General features: G+C 49.0%; 6 protein-coding genes across 6 annotated transcripts; 3 read left to right on the top strand and 3 right to left on the bottom strand.

The window, feature by feature from the left end:
• Positions 1-1,665: 1,665 nt before the first annotated feature.
• On the bottom strand, positions 1,666-2,768 carry M438DRAFT_170358 (uncharacterized protein). Its single transcript, XM_029899117.1, has 2 exons — positions 2,588-2,768; positions 1,666-2,421 (listed from the first exon to the last, which is right to left on the bottom strand). Exons 1-2 carry the CDS (start codon positions 2,660-2,662, stop codon positions 1,783-1,785), a joined length of 714 nt encoding a protein of 237 aa, XP_029754828.1. The 5' UTR covers positions 2,663-2,768; the 3' UTR covers positions 1,666-1,782.
• Positions 2,769-4,805: 2,037 nt separating this feature from the next.
• M438DRAFT_170291 (MFS general substrate transporter) lies at positions 4,806-6,835 on the top strand. Its single transcript, XM_029899116.1, has 2 exons — positions 4,806-4,890; positions 4,944-6,835. Exon 2 carries the CDS (start codon positions 4,950-4,952, stop codon positions 6,654-6,656), a length of 1,707 nt encoding a protein of 568 aa, XP_029754827.1. The 5' UTR covers positions 4,806-4,890; positions 4,944-4,949; the 3' UTR covers positions 6,657-6,835.
• M438DRAFT_360323 (uncharacterized protein) lies at positions 6,786-7,912 on the bottom strand (the record flags this gene model as incomplete). The annotated part of the gene is made up of 5 exons (XM_029907425.1): positions 6,786-6,886; positions 6,954-7,189; positions 7,242-7,341; positions 7,395-7,491; positions 7,544-7,912. 5 exons carry the CDS (start codon positions 7,910-7,912, stop codon positions 6,786-6,788), a joined length of 903 nt encoding a protein of 300 aa, XP_029754826.1.
• A 673-nt stretch (positions 7,913-8,585) lies between these two features.
• M438DRAFT_350265 (uncharacterized protein) lies at positions 8,586-9,851 on the top strand. The gene is made up of 5 exons (XM_029906589.1): positions 8,586-8,956; positions 9,012-9,108; positions 9,156-9,255; positions 9,317-9,549; positions 9,609-9,851. Exons 1-5 carry the CDS (start codon positions 8,621-8,623, stop codon positions 9,707-9,709), a joined length of 867 nt encoding a protein of 288 aa, XP_029754825.1. The 5' UTR covers positions 8,586-8,620; the 3' UTR covers positions 9,710-9,851.
• A 1,235-nt stretch (positions 9,852-11,086) lies between these two features.
• On the top strand, positions 11,087-12,332 carry M438DRAFT_401033 (steroid alpha reductase family protein; the record flags this gene model as incomplete). The annotated part of the gene is made up of 3 exons (XM_029909503.1): positions 11,087-11,374; positions 11,428-11,631; positions 11,692-12,332. The coding sequence occupies exons 1-3, from the start codon at positions 11,347-11,349 to the stop codon at positions 12,330-12,332; spliced, it is 873 nt and encodes a 290-aa protein (XP_029754824.1). The 5' UTR covers positions 11,087-11,346.
• Positions 12,333-12,401: 69 nt separating this feature from the next.
• M438DRAFT_285285 (putative MFS transporter) lies at positions 12,402-14,140 on the bottom strand (the record flags this gene model as incomplete). The annotated part of the gene is made up of 3 exons (XM_029901516.1): positions 12,402-13,457; positions 13,512-13,898; positions 13,955-14,140. The coding sequence occupies 3 exons, from the start codon at positions 14,138-14,140 to the stop codon at positions 12,402-12,404; spliced, it is 1,629 nt and encodes a 542-aa protein (XP_029754823.1).
• Between the last annotated feature and the right edge of the window lie 538 nt (positions 14,141-14,678).

The raw sequence follows: 14,678 nt of genomic DNA, 5'->3' as shown, positions 1-14,678 counted from the left end.
TACTATTACGAATGTCTCTAAGAATACGTTAGAAAGTATTATCCCCATTCTAGCGGACAATCTGCTTGAGTCTCACAGTCTTGTCAAAACTGAGATACACCTTTCTCCATTCCACTTCCTCGTCAGTAAGACCACGAGTTGCAAACAATGGCTTGCCGATGACAGGGCAAAGTTGTGCGAAATCACCAGCGAGGATAGCACACTTTCCACCAAAGAATTCTTCACTATCCCACAGTTGCCTGCAACGCGCATCAACACGAGCAAGGAGGTAAAGATCTACCATACTCTTCTCGTCTATGATGATGAGTTCAACACTCGAATAATCGTGTCTCATTTCAGTACAATCACCATCGGACAGAAGTTCGAACGCTTGTCCTACTGGAATTCGCAAGCCTGAATGGATGGTGTTGCCGGTGATTTCACAAGCTGCACCTCCTGTTGGAGCAATACGAAGGACAGGATTACCACGACCCATGTGCTTTGCAAGGGACTCCATGTGGAAGGAGATGACATTGATGAGGTATGTTTTTCCAGTCCCACTTGCTCCATCAATCTGAACGTGGAAAGGTGGAAGGTTGGGAGCTCCATTGAGGAGAGCTTGGAAGTGCTGCATGGCCTTGTGGTGAGCTTGTTGCTGTTCTCTGTTGAGAGTGAGGGCAGCATCCGGTCCAATCATGTTTGCTGGGATGAGTGGTCTTCGAGGCATGCTTGACCAGAATCTTGGATTCAGGTTTTGATAAGTTGCGACCGGCCAAACTTGGGCAAGGTCAATCGGACGAGTACCAAGGTCTGACTGGAATGCAGTCTCGCTGAGTTTGTTGACAAGAACACGCCAATCCTTCTCGACAGCCTCGTCTTGGTAGTCGGTATGACGGAATTTGCGAGAATCAAGAGTGTCAAAAGGGAGGGTATGTGCTGGATGAGGATGGGTATCGCGACACCAGTTGAAGAGATCAACAAAGTTTGTAAAGACATGCGGAGGGAAGGCTGTCAAGAGTGAATCGACAGAGTTACGAAATTCATGTCGCAACATCATCTTAGCTCGGCAACAGTCTTCGTTTGCGGTGTCGACAGGATAGCGTGGAATGAAGAGAGGGGTACGTGGTTCCGGCAATCTGACCATTCCATTCTTGTAGTCGTATCTGGTCGCGAAATCATGCAGAGTCATAGTTTCGTGTCTGGTGTGCCTCTCAAGATATCTCTCAAGCAAGGTTTTACCGCGAACCTCGGATTGTTCTGCTGCGGGACGACAATCAATGATGACAAGTCCTTTTGTCGACTCAACAAGAGGATGTCCAAGGATTTGATGACAAATCTCCTGTCCATGATATTCTTTCTGGTCGGTGACGTGTCGAACAATCGAAGAAGCGAGGATGACACGACGGTCATTGGAATTGAGAACACCGGTCAATTCCGAACCAGAGTAGTGGTTGGAGGTGGTAGCATCCTTGGAAACATAATCAATGGCATGAGTACTGTCTGTCATGGGCTGAAGATCAGTGTTTGCTCTCCAAGACATGATGACAACTCGGTTGAATTGATTCAACATGGGGTCATTCCGACGAGGTTTGTAGACGACAAGTCTGCCGTTGCGTCCCAGTCCCAGACCGGCTTGGGCTCGATTTTGTTGAGGGAATTCGTATCTTGTGCTTGGTCATAGTTGGGATCGTCAGGGTTCCTGTAAGGCGGAGCATTGTGACTCCAAGATAGGGCGTGAGCATAAACAGCGCCTGTAGACTGATACTCATATCTCAACCACATCTCCTTGACATCAAACTTTCGCTAGAAGATCATATCCATAAACAACTCCTTTCTCTTCATAACGTGATGAAGGACAATGTGAGGGTTTCGAATGACGGCAGTACGGATCTCGGCATGGGTACTGGCTGGTATGATGTCTGGTAGGAGGCGAAGCAGAGATGTCCATTCATGATTGGCAGCTGTAAGGGTGAGAAAGAGATGGGGAGGTCCAAGGACATCACTCATAGCCTTGAGTTGTTGACGCTTCATCTTCCAGAGAGGAGTCAAGCCGCTGACGACTTTCAAATCATTGACAAGATATCTCAGCAGTGGGGAGTCTTCCTCTTCGGCAATGGCTTGCTCAGTGTCGGCTTGTGTAAGAGTTGCCGGCGATCTGGAGGCGAGATACTTGGTACGACCTTGTATCTGCTGGCTGAGCAACAGGTTGAAGCAAACATACAGCCATTGGGGGTGCTGAATGTAGCGTAGGTCACTCTGACGGATTAAATGAGATATGTACCCAGGAAAGGAAATGCTTTGAGGACGAGGACGACAAAACTCGGCACTTCCAATAGGGTAGAGAGAGGGGAAAGCGATGGAAAGGAGTGGTCGCTTTACATTCATGTCAAACCAATACCTCTGACAGATTCTGCACAGCTCTCGGGTGAGATGATTGATTGCCTGGTTGAAGTTGTTGATCCTGGCAATGGTCCTTCCAAGGAAAGATCACTGCTCGATTGAGAGGGGAGAGAAGGAAGCGTTTCGGCGTGACCAGCACCCCCTGGCAAAGGCGTAGGAGAGCCAGTCACAGAGGCGTCTTCTTCACGATCCGGAGAAGGAACACTACCCATCTGGGCAGCGAGTCTTTCCAGCACCGCAGATTTTTTGACGGGTGTGTGTACATTGGACCCGAGCTGAGCATCCTGCCCAGGGGTGGATGCAGGGAGCGGGGCAAGAATAGTGAGTGTCTGTGCCGGCCAATCGTAGCTGTAGCCTGTAGGATTGACTCCTGTGTTGTCGGTCAACCAGTAGAGGGCTAGAATGTCGGAATCACCCAGGCAGTGAGGACAGTTCTTGACTGCGCGATTTTTCTTCATGAACACGGTCTTGTACCAGAATCTTCCACAGCCTGGTTTAGCGCATTGCTGGAGTTCGTCGGCGGGAGGCGGAGAAGGTGCAGGCATGCTGAGTAGAGGTAAAGGTGGAGGTGGCGCGGACTTGGAGCAAAGACCGGTGGTCGATTGCCAAGACGGAAGAGTTGCCGAAAGAGTAGCGCTTGGTATGGGTCGCGTATTGGTTTGTTGCATGATAGGAGCCGGAACAGTCGGGACGGTCGCGAATGGCGACAACGGGAAAGTGCAGAGGAGGATCGCGGTTTCCACCTTGCGTCGATCGGAACTCGCGACTGCGCGCAATCATGCATTCGACACGTCCACAGATGCAAGTTGGTAGGTACATGTCGCACGACCGCGTGTTGGCAGTGTCGTCGTCGTGACTCGCATGGGACATGCACGTAGTCCAGGCAAACCTATCCTCATTTTCCAGCTATTTGATCATAGTGTAGTGAAGTCGAATTAAGGTATGATTAAATAGATCAAAGTCTCGGGGTGGAGGCTTCAGAGTCCGTTAATCCGATTGGCTGCGCTTCATCCCGCTGCTAAACGTCAGGCCGATGTGGATCCGGTCTGTCCGTGCCGACGCCAACTTCAACTTCAACTACACGTCACATTTAGAACTGCGATTTCTTGGTTGTACAACTCGTCATGCTCAAGGACAGTATTTGGTTGTGTACAATCATATCTTTCTCTCTTGTGCTGTTATGCAATTGAATTACTGATTGTATTGAATTGTTCTATTCTAGTGACTTTTATCTTCCCCTGTCTTGCTTAACGGTATGCCAGGGTGGCCCACATAACGTGATCTCCATCTCTTGTCGACCATGACATTCATATTTTAGGGCAAAGAGACATTGGTATCCTTCAAGAACCCCTACTAGTACTAATTGGGGTCATGCAGGATGAGCACATGTGGCGCGATCTAATGGGAGATTGTCTGCAGCAATTTCACAGAATCGCCATGCCTCCGAGTGATCTGGCCAACAATCACAGCCGTGCGATTCAATTTACCCATGTGTGCTGCGCAAGGAACAAAAGGGATCTCGCCCTCTTCATCGATTCGGTAAAGCACAACTCAATTGTTCTGCTCATAGAGATTTCTGGTCATAACGATGATATATGTTCTGTTCAGGGATCTTCCAAGAGGAACTGTGGCAAGAAATGTGAAAACCTCTTCGACTGTCTTGCTAACAAAGGGCGATTGTCATGATACATTCATCGGAGGGATAGTTGCTTCTCCATCTTCTTCTGTCAGACCGTCGGGAATCGCGGTGTCTGCAAGCCAGATGTTATAAACCTGCAAGTCTTTGTTCACCTGTTCCAAAAGGCCATTGATCATCTGATGAGCGTATCAGTATAACAAGCTACCTTGGATCAGATTTGCTCGACCACAATCTTACATCGACGGTAACATTACTGTCAAGCACGAAAAGAGCTGTGAATTACGTTTCTACATCCAGCATCGGCATACGGATGTCGGTCTTTCCAGTTCAGCTCAAAGATATTGACGTTGCATCGCACTGGCGTGGTTGCCGAGAAGCGAGTCGTTCTGGCGTACGTCTGGCTTGATCCATGTTACACAACGCGTCGTGCAAAATCTACTACTGTAGCTCGTAAAGTAGCAAGCAGATGAGAAGATCGAATCCAGGAGATGAGAGGGGGTTCGAACTGTGGCCAATATGACCCGAGGCAGCAAGAACTCGAAACACCGTCGGATTAGGCAACCACGATCGAGCCGCGCGCTGACGAGTGCTCTGTGCCTCGTATCCGATTGATCAAACATGACCCTAACCGCCGTGAATTTATCACGCAATCCAGGACTTCTTGAGAGCTCTGTACCCTGTCTCCGGCTCGGATGACTGAATAGCCTCAGGTAAGCTCGATCGCAGAAGTCGGATCACACACCTTCGAAGGATGCGCCAAGGTGTTCTCATGTGATATTATTACCTGATAAAAGACACTTGTTCTCTCCAATGATTGTCTTTGCTAAGTGTTCTTTACACGACGATGTCGATCATCAAAGTGAGTTCTCGAGGTACGGCACAATAGAACTCAGATATTTGCTTATACATGCTGACTTCTATCCAGATAAAGATGTACCGGGTCTGCCTTACTAGTTGGAGAAAGAGCCTGCGACAGCCGAGTAATTATAATACTAGAACCACGTGTGGCTTCTTGGCAAGAGAGATAGCTCTCCAGCCTTGGCATTCGAAAGAAAATTCCGAACCCGTAGTGGGACTCTATCAATCTTTAGCTCACATCGCTTCAACAATCTTTTTCCAATCGAGCAAACCAGCCATGGTGCAATCCGACACCCAGGGTACTAGGGAAGAGATATCTGCCCTGTTAGCAACACAGTGCATCATATCAAGCACGACAGAAGTTCGAATGCCTGATGTTCATGTTACGATTCCTCTCTGCTCGTTTGCTTTTACGATGTCCTTTGGCATCACTTTGCAAGCAGTCGCACTCATACAGGTGTTCGAAGATATTATTTGTATCAACATTTTAGGGACGTCTGGGGTATTCCCTCATGACAACGCTGATGGTTGCAAATCGAGCCGCGTGCAACAAGAGCTTGCGATCATAAGGGGAGTCTTGCAGCTTTTTCCGTTCATTGCTTCGCTCTTGTGCACCATACCATACGTATTGCTCTCGCAGCGGATTGGACGCAGGCCGATGCTCATACTGAGTGCTATCAGCATATTCGCTGCGGCCGCTTGGATATTGATCATCTGCTATTGGAACTCTGTGCCACTTCGCTGGATATGGCTTAGCGGTACCTTTCTATTACTTGGTGGTGGTGATGGTGTCGGTAGTAGTATTGTACACACCATTATCTCTGATGCGGTACACGGGTCCAAGCGTGCGCAAGTATTCAACTACATCTTCGCGGCTGACATCAGTTCGGCTTTTCTTGGATCAGTTCTCAGCAGTTTGCTCTTGAAGCACGGTCTGTTATGGTTTACACTGGTTTCTGGTCAGGCCTCGTTGTTTCTGGGTGCTTTCGTGGTTCCTTTTTTTGTTCCCGAAACTCTGTATACATCCGATAATCTCGAAGAAGCCCGTTCTGGCGTTCCGCCAATGTTGAACCAGGCAATACAAGCGTCATCAAGACAAACCACCAGTTCAAAGATCAAATCGACCATGACGAGCGCCTTCAAGTCTCCGCTATCTCTACTTAGGCTCCTCGCATCCAACAAACAAGCTCTTTTGGTCCTTCTCATCATCGGACCACAATCAACAGCCAAAAACTTGTTTGAGATCGTTGGATTCCAATACTCCGCCGCGAAATTTTCTTCGCCGTATAGCACGGTCAATCCGATGCTCTCCATCTCCTCAGCTGCTCAAGCTATATGCAGCCTTGGGATCCTTCCCCTGGCAGCCATAAGCATAGTACGAGTACTTGACTGCAGTCCTTGGCGGCGTGATCATCTGATAATTTTGACGTTGGGTGTCTTGTCGGCGACGGGTCATATGATCATCAGTGTTGCCCCTACACTCAGCACAGTGATGCTTGGAATTGTACTTGTTGCCTTCGGGAGCTGTGCGACAGGGCAACTGCTAGGTGCATTGGGCGAGGCTGTCCAGCCAGCACAAGTGTGTCTGATCTACAGTGCAGCGTCCATGATGGACATGGGAGCTCAAAGCATGATAGCGCCACTGATGAATCTGCTCCTGGTCCGAGGCATGCGACTTGGGCGAGACTGGATGGGCTTGCCTTTTGCAATCATGGCTGTGATCATGAGCATGACAGTTTCTGCAAGCCTGTTCATCAATCCTACTCGTTCTAGTCAATGATTTATTTATCAGCAAACAGGTTCGAACATCAATGGATCTTTTTATGCCTCGGTTCCAAGTCTGTATAGAAACAAGCAAAACCGAAGTCTTATCATAAGACAGCAAACAGGAGTCTATTGATAGCAACTACTATTTCTCCGTAAAGACCATGAGTCTCACCTCGATACTCTCCCTCGGGCTTGGGCTTGTTCGTGGCTTAGGATCATCGCAGGCGGCATGTGGGGGGCCCACTGTATGCAGAATTAGTCAGATCTAAAGATTCATCATCCAGAATGGTTTTGCGTTAATCATACTCACCAGGATGCTTTTCGTCAAATTGAGAATCCCAAGTGACAAAGACAAGCGCTTCATCGCTTGTCATATCGGGAAGCCAATACCAGCGTTGCTCCTCATTATGAATGAGATAGAGTCCCTCTCCGATATGATCTTCGTGAATTTTGTCGCACTCGAACATGTCAGAGACCGAGACTGATTGACGATCGCACATCGCCAGAGGTGAGTCCTCAACCACCGCAACTAAAGGTCGCCAAACGCTGCAAAGTATCCTGTTAGTGGCAAATCTTACTGAACCAAGTTCTTGCTCACTTCACAAAACGAATCCTGATTTCGTCATTTTTGAAAGACGCCAATTCTTCGGGCTTAAGATATCTTTGAAGTCTTCCCATTCCTCCATCGGGAGAATCATCTGTGCATCCAATCATCAAGAATACTCATTCAATATAGCGATTATTTCCTTACCGAAGTGCACGACGTGAGCTGGATTCAGAGAGTTATACCTCTCCTGCTTTGTATAATCGTACACATTGATCTGCTTAACACCGGATGACATTCGGTACTATGAACTGTGAGTAAGAAAGTTGTTACGTCGAACAAAGAGCATGACTCACTCGCCAATCAAAGCAAATGACCTCCTTTGCTTTCAACTGAGATTTGACAAGCTCTATGGTATTTTCGAGATATCTTAGAAGCCGACCTGTTGGCTCCAAAGACGTGCAATCCTCACTCGATAGAGGTTCAATGCAAGGAGAGTATAGTGGCTTGAAGCCTGTGGTAGCGTAGTCGAAATCACGCGGATCACACTCCCGGATGTTCCTCAAGATGATGCCATGTCTTTCCTCGAACTTGCAATTCGACTTCGGGATGTGTTCCGGCGACTCTCGCCAGATCTCGTATGGCTTTTCCGTTTGGTATTCCGGCAGATTTTGTAGAAAATGAAAAGATCCTTTAAATCGATCATGCTGCGTTGCGTGGTGCATCATGAGTAGGAGATCCAGTGCTGCGCTGGTTTCCTAAGCTCGACGTAGACCAGGTCTTACTTAAACCTTTTCCCAGGCGTCATGAGCGGGGTAATTCGAGATCTCCAGACGAACATCTGTTGCCTCAGTGCTAAGCACTTTGTCATACCAGGAACTACACGAAGGATCAAGCTACAGTCCGCGGCGAGGTCTACGCACGTTACAATGCGTATGTGGCGAACGAGGTGATATGCGCAGGGTCCTAGTCCGGCAACGTCGGCTCTAGTCACCTCGTGGACACGCGATAGTGGGATCTGCGAGCAGAATTCAGCGTGTATCATAAAGTAGGTAGAGTGATAGACTTGTGTCTACAGGCTCGGCGCCACCCGGCTGAACCTTAAGCCCCATGTGGTGATCGACAAAAGCGGAAAGCGCAGCCGATAGGACCCTTTTGATCGCGGTCCGAGCCAACAAAAGTGCTTGATACGACGACGTTTGTCGTAGGATCTCTTTACTGTGGATAGGTATTCGGTGGTCTCATTCCCGTTACGCAACTGATCAGTGCTCGATGATGGAACGCGACTACTGGCTTAGTGGACATGCTGCATCCCCTTCCCTTGGAACCATCTGCTGCCAGATATCATAAGCAACGGAATATCCACGTTCAGCAAGTTTTCAATCTTACCTTCAGGAGCTGCAACATCTATTACTGCTGACTGGCGAGCGATCATGAGTCTCGAAGTCAAATTCCAGTACATTGCTGATTGTCCAGAGTGGGCGGAGAGCAAGCCTTACTACATCTCTGGCCCGCTCGACGCTGCGCATGAACGTATGCGAACAAATTTAAAATATCAATCTTACGACCAGATAGTCACCGATCTCAGAGGAAGAGAAGACAAGTTGAGAATGGAGAAAGATGGATTCGAGCTTGTCAACTATCCCACTCCTGTTCCTGTCAGCCTTGATTACTCCGTTCAGGATCTAACTAGCGACTATCTGGTTGCGACTTCCAAATGGCTTCAAGAAAGATTCAATGCAGAGAAAGTTCTGTGCTATGCGTATAGAGTAAGCTTACGCTATGGTCCGAGGATATCTTTGCAGACATGACTGACACAATCAGTATCGAAAAACAGGCAGTGAAGGAGAATGGGAGGGTACTGCTCATGACATTGGCACAAGAGTGAAGCCGGACTCTTCTACTGCAAGCCCTCACGTTGGTAAGTCAAATATGAGATGGAAAGTGTTGACTCGGCTGATCACCTAGATCAAACCCTCGACGGCGGCCTCCGCAGAGCCCAGCGACATATGACCGACGAGGAAGTTAGTAAATATCTCAATGGGGATTGGCGCATCCGCATCGTCAAGTCAGTCTTAGACCAGCTCATGGTAGCTCATTGAGTCGAACTTCAGCTAACAGCGGTACAGCATCTGGAGGCCTCTGGATCACCCGGTGGAAGATTCTCCTCTTGCATTTTGTGACTACAAATCGATCGATTCATCTGATCTTATTGCTGCCGATCGTGTGTCGGAGCAGTATGCGGGGGAAGTGTACTATCTTCGCTATAATCAGGGACAGCAGTGGCATTGGTTCAGTAACCAGACCCCAGACGAGATAGCACTGTTTCTGAGTTATGACTCGCATCCTCAAGGACCCAAATGTAAGTATCACCACAGATCAATCGTTACTCAGGCATTTTCTGTTGACACTCTTCCCCAGTCTGCGCGCATGCATCGTTCAAGCACCCTGACGCGACTGGGGACACTATCAAGCGCCACAGTGTAGAGGTTCGCTCAATTGTGATTACAAGAGCTGGATAACACTCGGTAGGCAATGAAGAATGGTTGTACTTGATTCAAGCATACACAACTCTATACTTCGAGCTTTTGGACAGCAACCAGTTACATAGTTCCTCTTATGAAGAGACGATCAATAAACATGGGCACTTACTTGGTCGCGAGCAGGACGTCACACGATATATTTTTTGTCCAGAAGCCACGGCGACAAACTACCATCGACTAGAAGTGAATGTCAAATCGAGCGGATGTACAGCTAGCCAGACTTCGACTTTGGGATCCGGGTATCAGTCCCGAACGCATGCATCGAGCCCAGATACAGTCCTACAGCAGTTATTTCCTGCGTTGCGTGGTCTCGTACAGCCACTAACATCTTCTGTACGAGCTTACGTAGCGCCTACTGCTTTTCGATTATGGCAATCATGTGCACAAGCTAGACAGAATTCGATCACCAGCGGGGTCCGTGATACATCCATGTTTCCTTGTCTCAAAAGACCGGTGATAGACGCTCGTTTTACGCGGTTATCGTACGATGCGCAAGACTTACCGACACGACATTGGCTCTCATAGTGGACTCCTGCAGGATCAGGACAGCACGAACCTAGATCCGCGCTTGACATTAGGATTGTCACCAAAATGTATCACGAGCGTTGGTTTGATAGTGGGTGATTGGCGACGCATCATCAGACCCACCAGGGATTCTCCGTAGTGTTGAGGGTCACAAATCAGGTTATCCGACCCTTGCTGAGCATATCGCCAGGACGCGCGAGGAGGACATGAGAGCTTGTTACGGCCGTCAGGGCACTCGAGCGCCAGCTTCCGATTTGATGAAAGCTCGACATTGACGGTTTGGCATGTGAAAGACTTGGGCCTCCCAAGGCGAGCGGACGCGCTTTTCACGAGGGGCACTATGTGATCTGCTGTAGCATCCCTCCGTGATGCATGAAGGAGTGAGCGCGAGCAATCACGTGAGAGGAGAGGAATATAGCTTATAAACTGCTCGCGACCATTCGATCAGACCAAATTTCAATCCATCTGTTCCGATTTCCAGTCCGCAAAACACTTTCAACGATCAAATCAACATGAACCCCCAAGCCATCAATGTCAAGGCCCAGCCTTGGAAAGCTTTCTTGAGTGTCTCTCAAGATACCCCTGTCGAGCATGTGTTCGATACCACTCAAGCCCTCGATGGCCCTATCCGTCTCCGCATCGAGGCTGACGACAAGGGCGGCCTTGGTGGTTAAGTTAATACCTCAGGTATGCCATGCCAAACCTTTGGAAGTGGGCCCGCTGACACTTGCCAGAGAGGCTCGATCGAAGATCTTTCGGCGCGCGCTTGTGTCATCGCACGACGTCCACTGAATGCGATTAGTCTTCTCGATTGACAAACGACACCCACTGCTTCCGCTCATTTGCTTCTGTCGTATGTTGCCAAGCAACCCGCAAAGTGCTTGGGACACCTTGCCTGGTGTCTTCGTTAGTCCGCCCCGGTCCACCAACCGTTCATAGCTTTGTCAGGATGCCAAATGACATGTCGATGCCCGTGAATCATGTGCCAAGAGCTTTCACGTGACCAATGATAGCGAAGCCATATAATGACTCGTTCCTTCCCCGTCCCTTCATTTTCCTCTTGTGTACTGTATCGTTTGGGGTCCTGACAAATGACAACCATCACCGTCGTCGCCAGGGGTACGACATCTTGGTGCTTCCAAAGTTTGACCAGTACACTGACAGCCGAATAGGCAAGCATCTATCAAGGTTGCCCTGCGAGTTACCTTGCGCGCCGACTTCTGCTCGTGAATTGTACCATCAAGTTTCTGCAGCCAGTGGGCTTCCCATCCACCGTTTGCGAATCTCAAGTAGGCCCGATGGCACCGGTGCCATCACGCTTGCTCAAGATAGTTTGGATCTGAGCGACACAAGGGAGCTTTTTGTAAAAGATCTGGGTAAGCCATTCAGACATCCCACCACAGCGAGACATGCTCTTAATAATGCTATCGAGACAGGGCCTCAAGTATCTTGGCGGGATGTCTACATCATCGAATACCTCGGAGCGCTAGTCGCACACCCTGTCATCTATGTGGCTCGCCTCTCGCATCCTACCTCTGTTCAGACGCTTTTACTTGCCCTTATCATCATACATTTCATCAAACGCGAACTGGAAACGGTCTTCGTACACCGTTTCTCTAATGCAACAATGCCTTTGCGTAACATCTTCAAAAACAGCTTTCATTATTGGATCCTTTCGGGAGTCATGTTGGCATGGGTCTTCTATGCGCCCGTCGATCCTGCAAAATCCCACCTTCGAGGTAGTGACTTTCTCGGCTTATTAATATTCTCGGTCGGCGAGATAGGAAATCTTTACATTCATCTGATTTTGCGCGGCCTCAGATCCCAAGGAACTGTAGAGAGAAAGATCCCGCATGGCATCGGTTTCGACTGGGTCACTTGTCCTAACTACCTGTATGAGACTATCGCATGGTTGGGGATCCTTGTCATTAGCAGAAGCTGGGCAGTGCTTTTGTTCATGACTGTGGCTGTTGCACAGATGTGGGCTTGGGCTTGGAAGAAGGAGTTACGCTATAGACGAGAATTTCCGAACTCTTACAAGTTCAAGAAATTTGTCGTACTTCCTGGTGTATGCTAGAGCTGTAGGAAGTACGTTACTGTATCCCTCAAACTTCTTCCGCGAGCATCATCTTCCTGCCATTGATATCTAGTCGGCGCAAGCAAGCGCTTGGTCGGTGTGATGTGAAGCCCTGAGTGGAATGTTCTTGAGAAAAGCGCTCCCAATCAAAGCTAGTCCTGCCATGCCGCACATGGCAGCCCACACAACTTGGAGAGATCTCACAAAAGCTTCAACAAGCACTGCTTTTTCATCACCCTTTGCCAGCGTCTTGATGTGCTCGACCAATCGCACGGCATCTCGAGCAAGGTTCGAAGCTTCCGATGATGTGAACGAGCTACCTCGCAAATTCTCAAACATGCAATTTTGGAAGATGGCGCTTCCAATTGCGACTCCAACGCACTGCCCCAGGGTCCGGAAAAATACGAAAAGTGTGACGGTGTACGCCATGTCAGTGTCAGTGGATGCAGCCTGGTTGACGAACGAAAGAGATGTATACAGTATACCAAGTCCAATCCCCGGCACAAGGGACAAGAAGACCCATTGAACGACACTCGTGTCAACATCGAGTAAGCAGACAAGGCCCAATCCCAATGTCGTGGTGAACCACCCGATGAATGTCAGAACACGATAGTCCTGCGTTTTCGTGACGATACATCCGGTGATTATTGACAAGGGTGCGACAGTAAACGTTGCGGGAAACAGCGATACACCCGCCAGGACTGGAGTGTATTCTTTCACAGCTTCGTAGTACAAGGGCAAGAAATACAGTGCTCCATAGACGATCAGAGCATTGATCATCGTCGCAAACAAGGAGTAACCCATATTGTATGACCTCAGAAGTCCCAGATGCAAGATAGGTTCTTTTGCATGACCAATCTGCCATGAACAGAATCCAGCAAGACCTGCGAGTCCCAAAACAAGAGGTAATAGAGTCTGCCATGAAGACCAAGAGAACTCGATACCGCCCCATGTAATAGGTATGAGCACTGCTGCCACACAAGAGACACAAAGGAAGCTCCCGACATAGTCGAACCTTTTTAGCTGCTCTCTGAACGTTCCAGGTGTCGCAGTCAACTTCAACAACAAGGGCAGCATGACAAGCGCTGTAACTGCGAATGGTATGTTGATCCAGAAGATCCACCGCTACCACAAACACACTCAGTCAACTGAAGTATATCAAAGAATGGGATCACATACCCAAGAAGCTTTGTAGGCCAGGGCACCACCTATGACTGGGCCGGAGACAGATCCCAATGCCCAGACACTCCCAATGATACCAAAGTAGTTACCTCTTTGGCTCAGCGGAACAAGATCCGTGATAACAATATCGTTCAAGAGTATCAACCCACCGCCACCTACTCCCTGTACGATCCTACCGGTCAGCATGGCACTAGCACCTTGAGCAAATCCCGAAACAATGATCCCAACTAGGAAACAACAAGCACAGATGACCAGTATCGGCACGCGGCCAAAGGCAATCGAAAGAGCGCCCAAGGGCAGTAGTATAGTCGCCGAGGACAGCAGAAATCCTGTACATATCCAGAACGTCTCCATGGTAGAGCAATCGAGGGTGTTGGCAATGATCTAACATGGTTAACGCGATTGTCAACCCCAAAGTCTGGTCGGAGGACTTGACTGACAGGTAAAGCAACGGATACTGAGGTCCCATCCAAAGAGACCATCATGGCGAGTACAGTGAGAACCAAGAATGCAAGATAGAAACCCTTAGAGGGGTTGAACGGGGTTGAAGGCTCTTCATGAGTATGAACGTGGCCTTGGGTGTTGACTTGTGGTGACTCTGCGCAATCCTGCGTACCTGCAACCATCTCTGTAAAGGAAGAGGTACGTTTGATTCTTCTGCGAAGGGATCGCTCTGACCCTGACACTTGACAGCAACAAATTAATTGTACAGAGACGCGAGAACAGCTGACGTCGTTGTCCCAAGTCTTACCTGTGACGACAATCATTGCTGAAGTTAGAAGAAATGTGCTTGCGTCGATCCAACCAGTTGAGGTTAATTTGCTGGACCTATTCGACACTTTTGCCATAAGCGACTCACGAGCACAGGGTGTGGAGAGGTGTGGGACCGCGACAGTACGTGGCATGAACCTCGAGACCCTTTCGCGGTTGGGATACAGAGCACCCCACCGGACCCTTCGCACGTTAGCAAATGTGCTTGAGAGTTTAAGTGCCTAGCCGTTGCGCTGTCGCGCGTTCTTTAGACTCCGCATAGCTTTCCGGATATACTCCGAGCCGACGATCCGTTATCTATCCGTCCGCGACCGAACGGAACCAGGGGCCGTGCGAATTTAGCCCAATTTCATCAAGGGCGTGAGCCCCAACGGCGTGACTGAGAATACGACA

This window comes from Aureobasidium pullulans (assembly GCF_000721785.1).
Source record: "Aureobasidium pullulans EXF-150 unplaced genomic scaffold scaffold_44, whole genome shotgun sequence".
In the NCBI taxonomy this organism is placed as follows: Eukaryota; Fungi; Ascomycota; class Dothideomycetes; order Dothideales; family Saccotheciaceae; genus Aureobasidium; species Aureobasidium pullulans.
The sequence above is the reverse complement of the archived record's forward strand: the minus strand, read 5'-3'. Positions and strand labels throughout refer to the sequence as shown.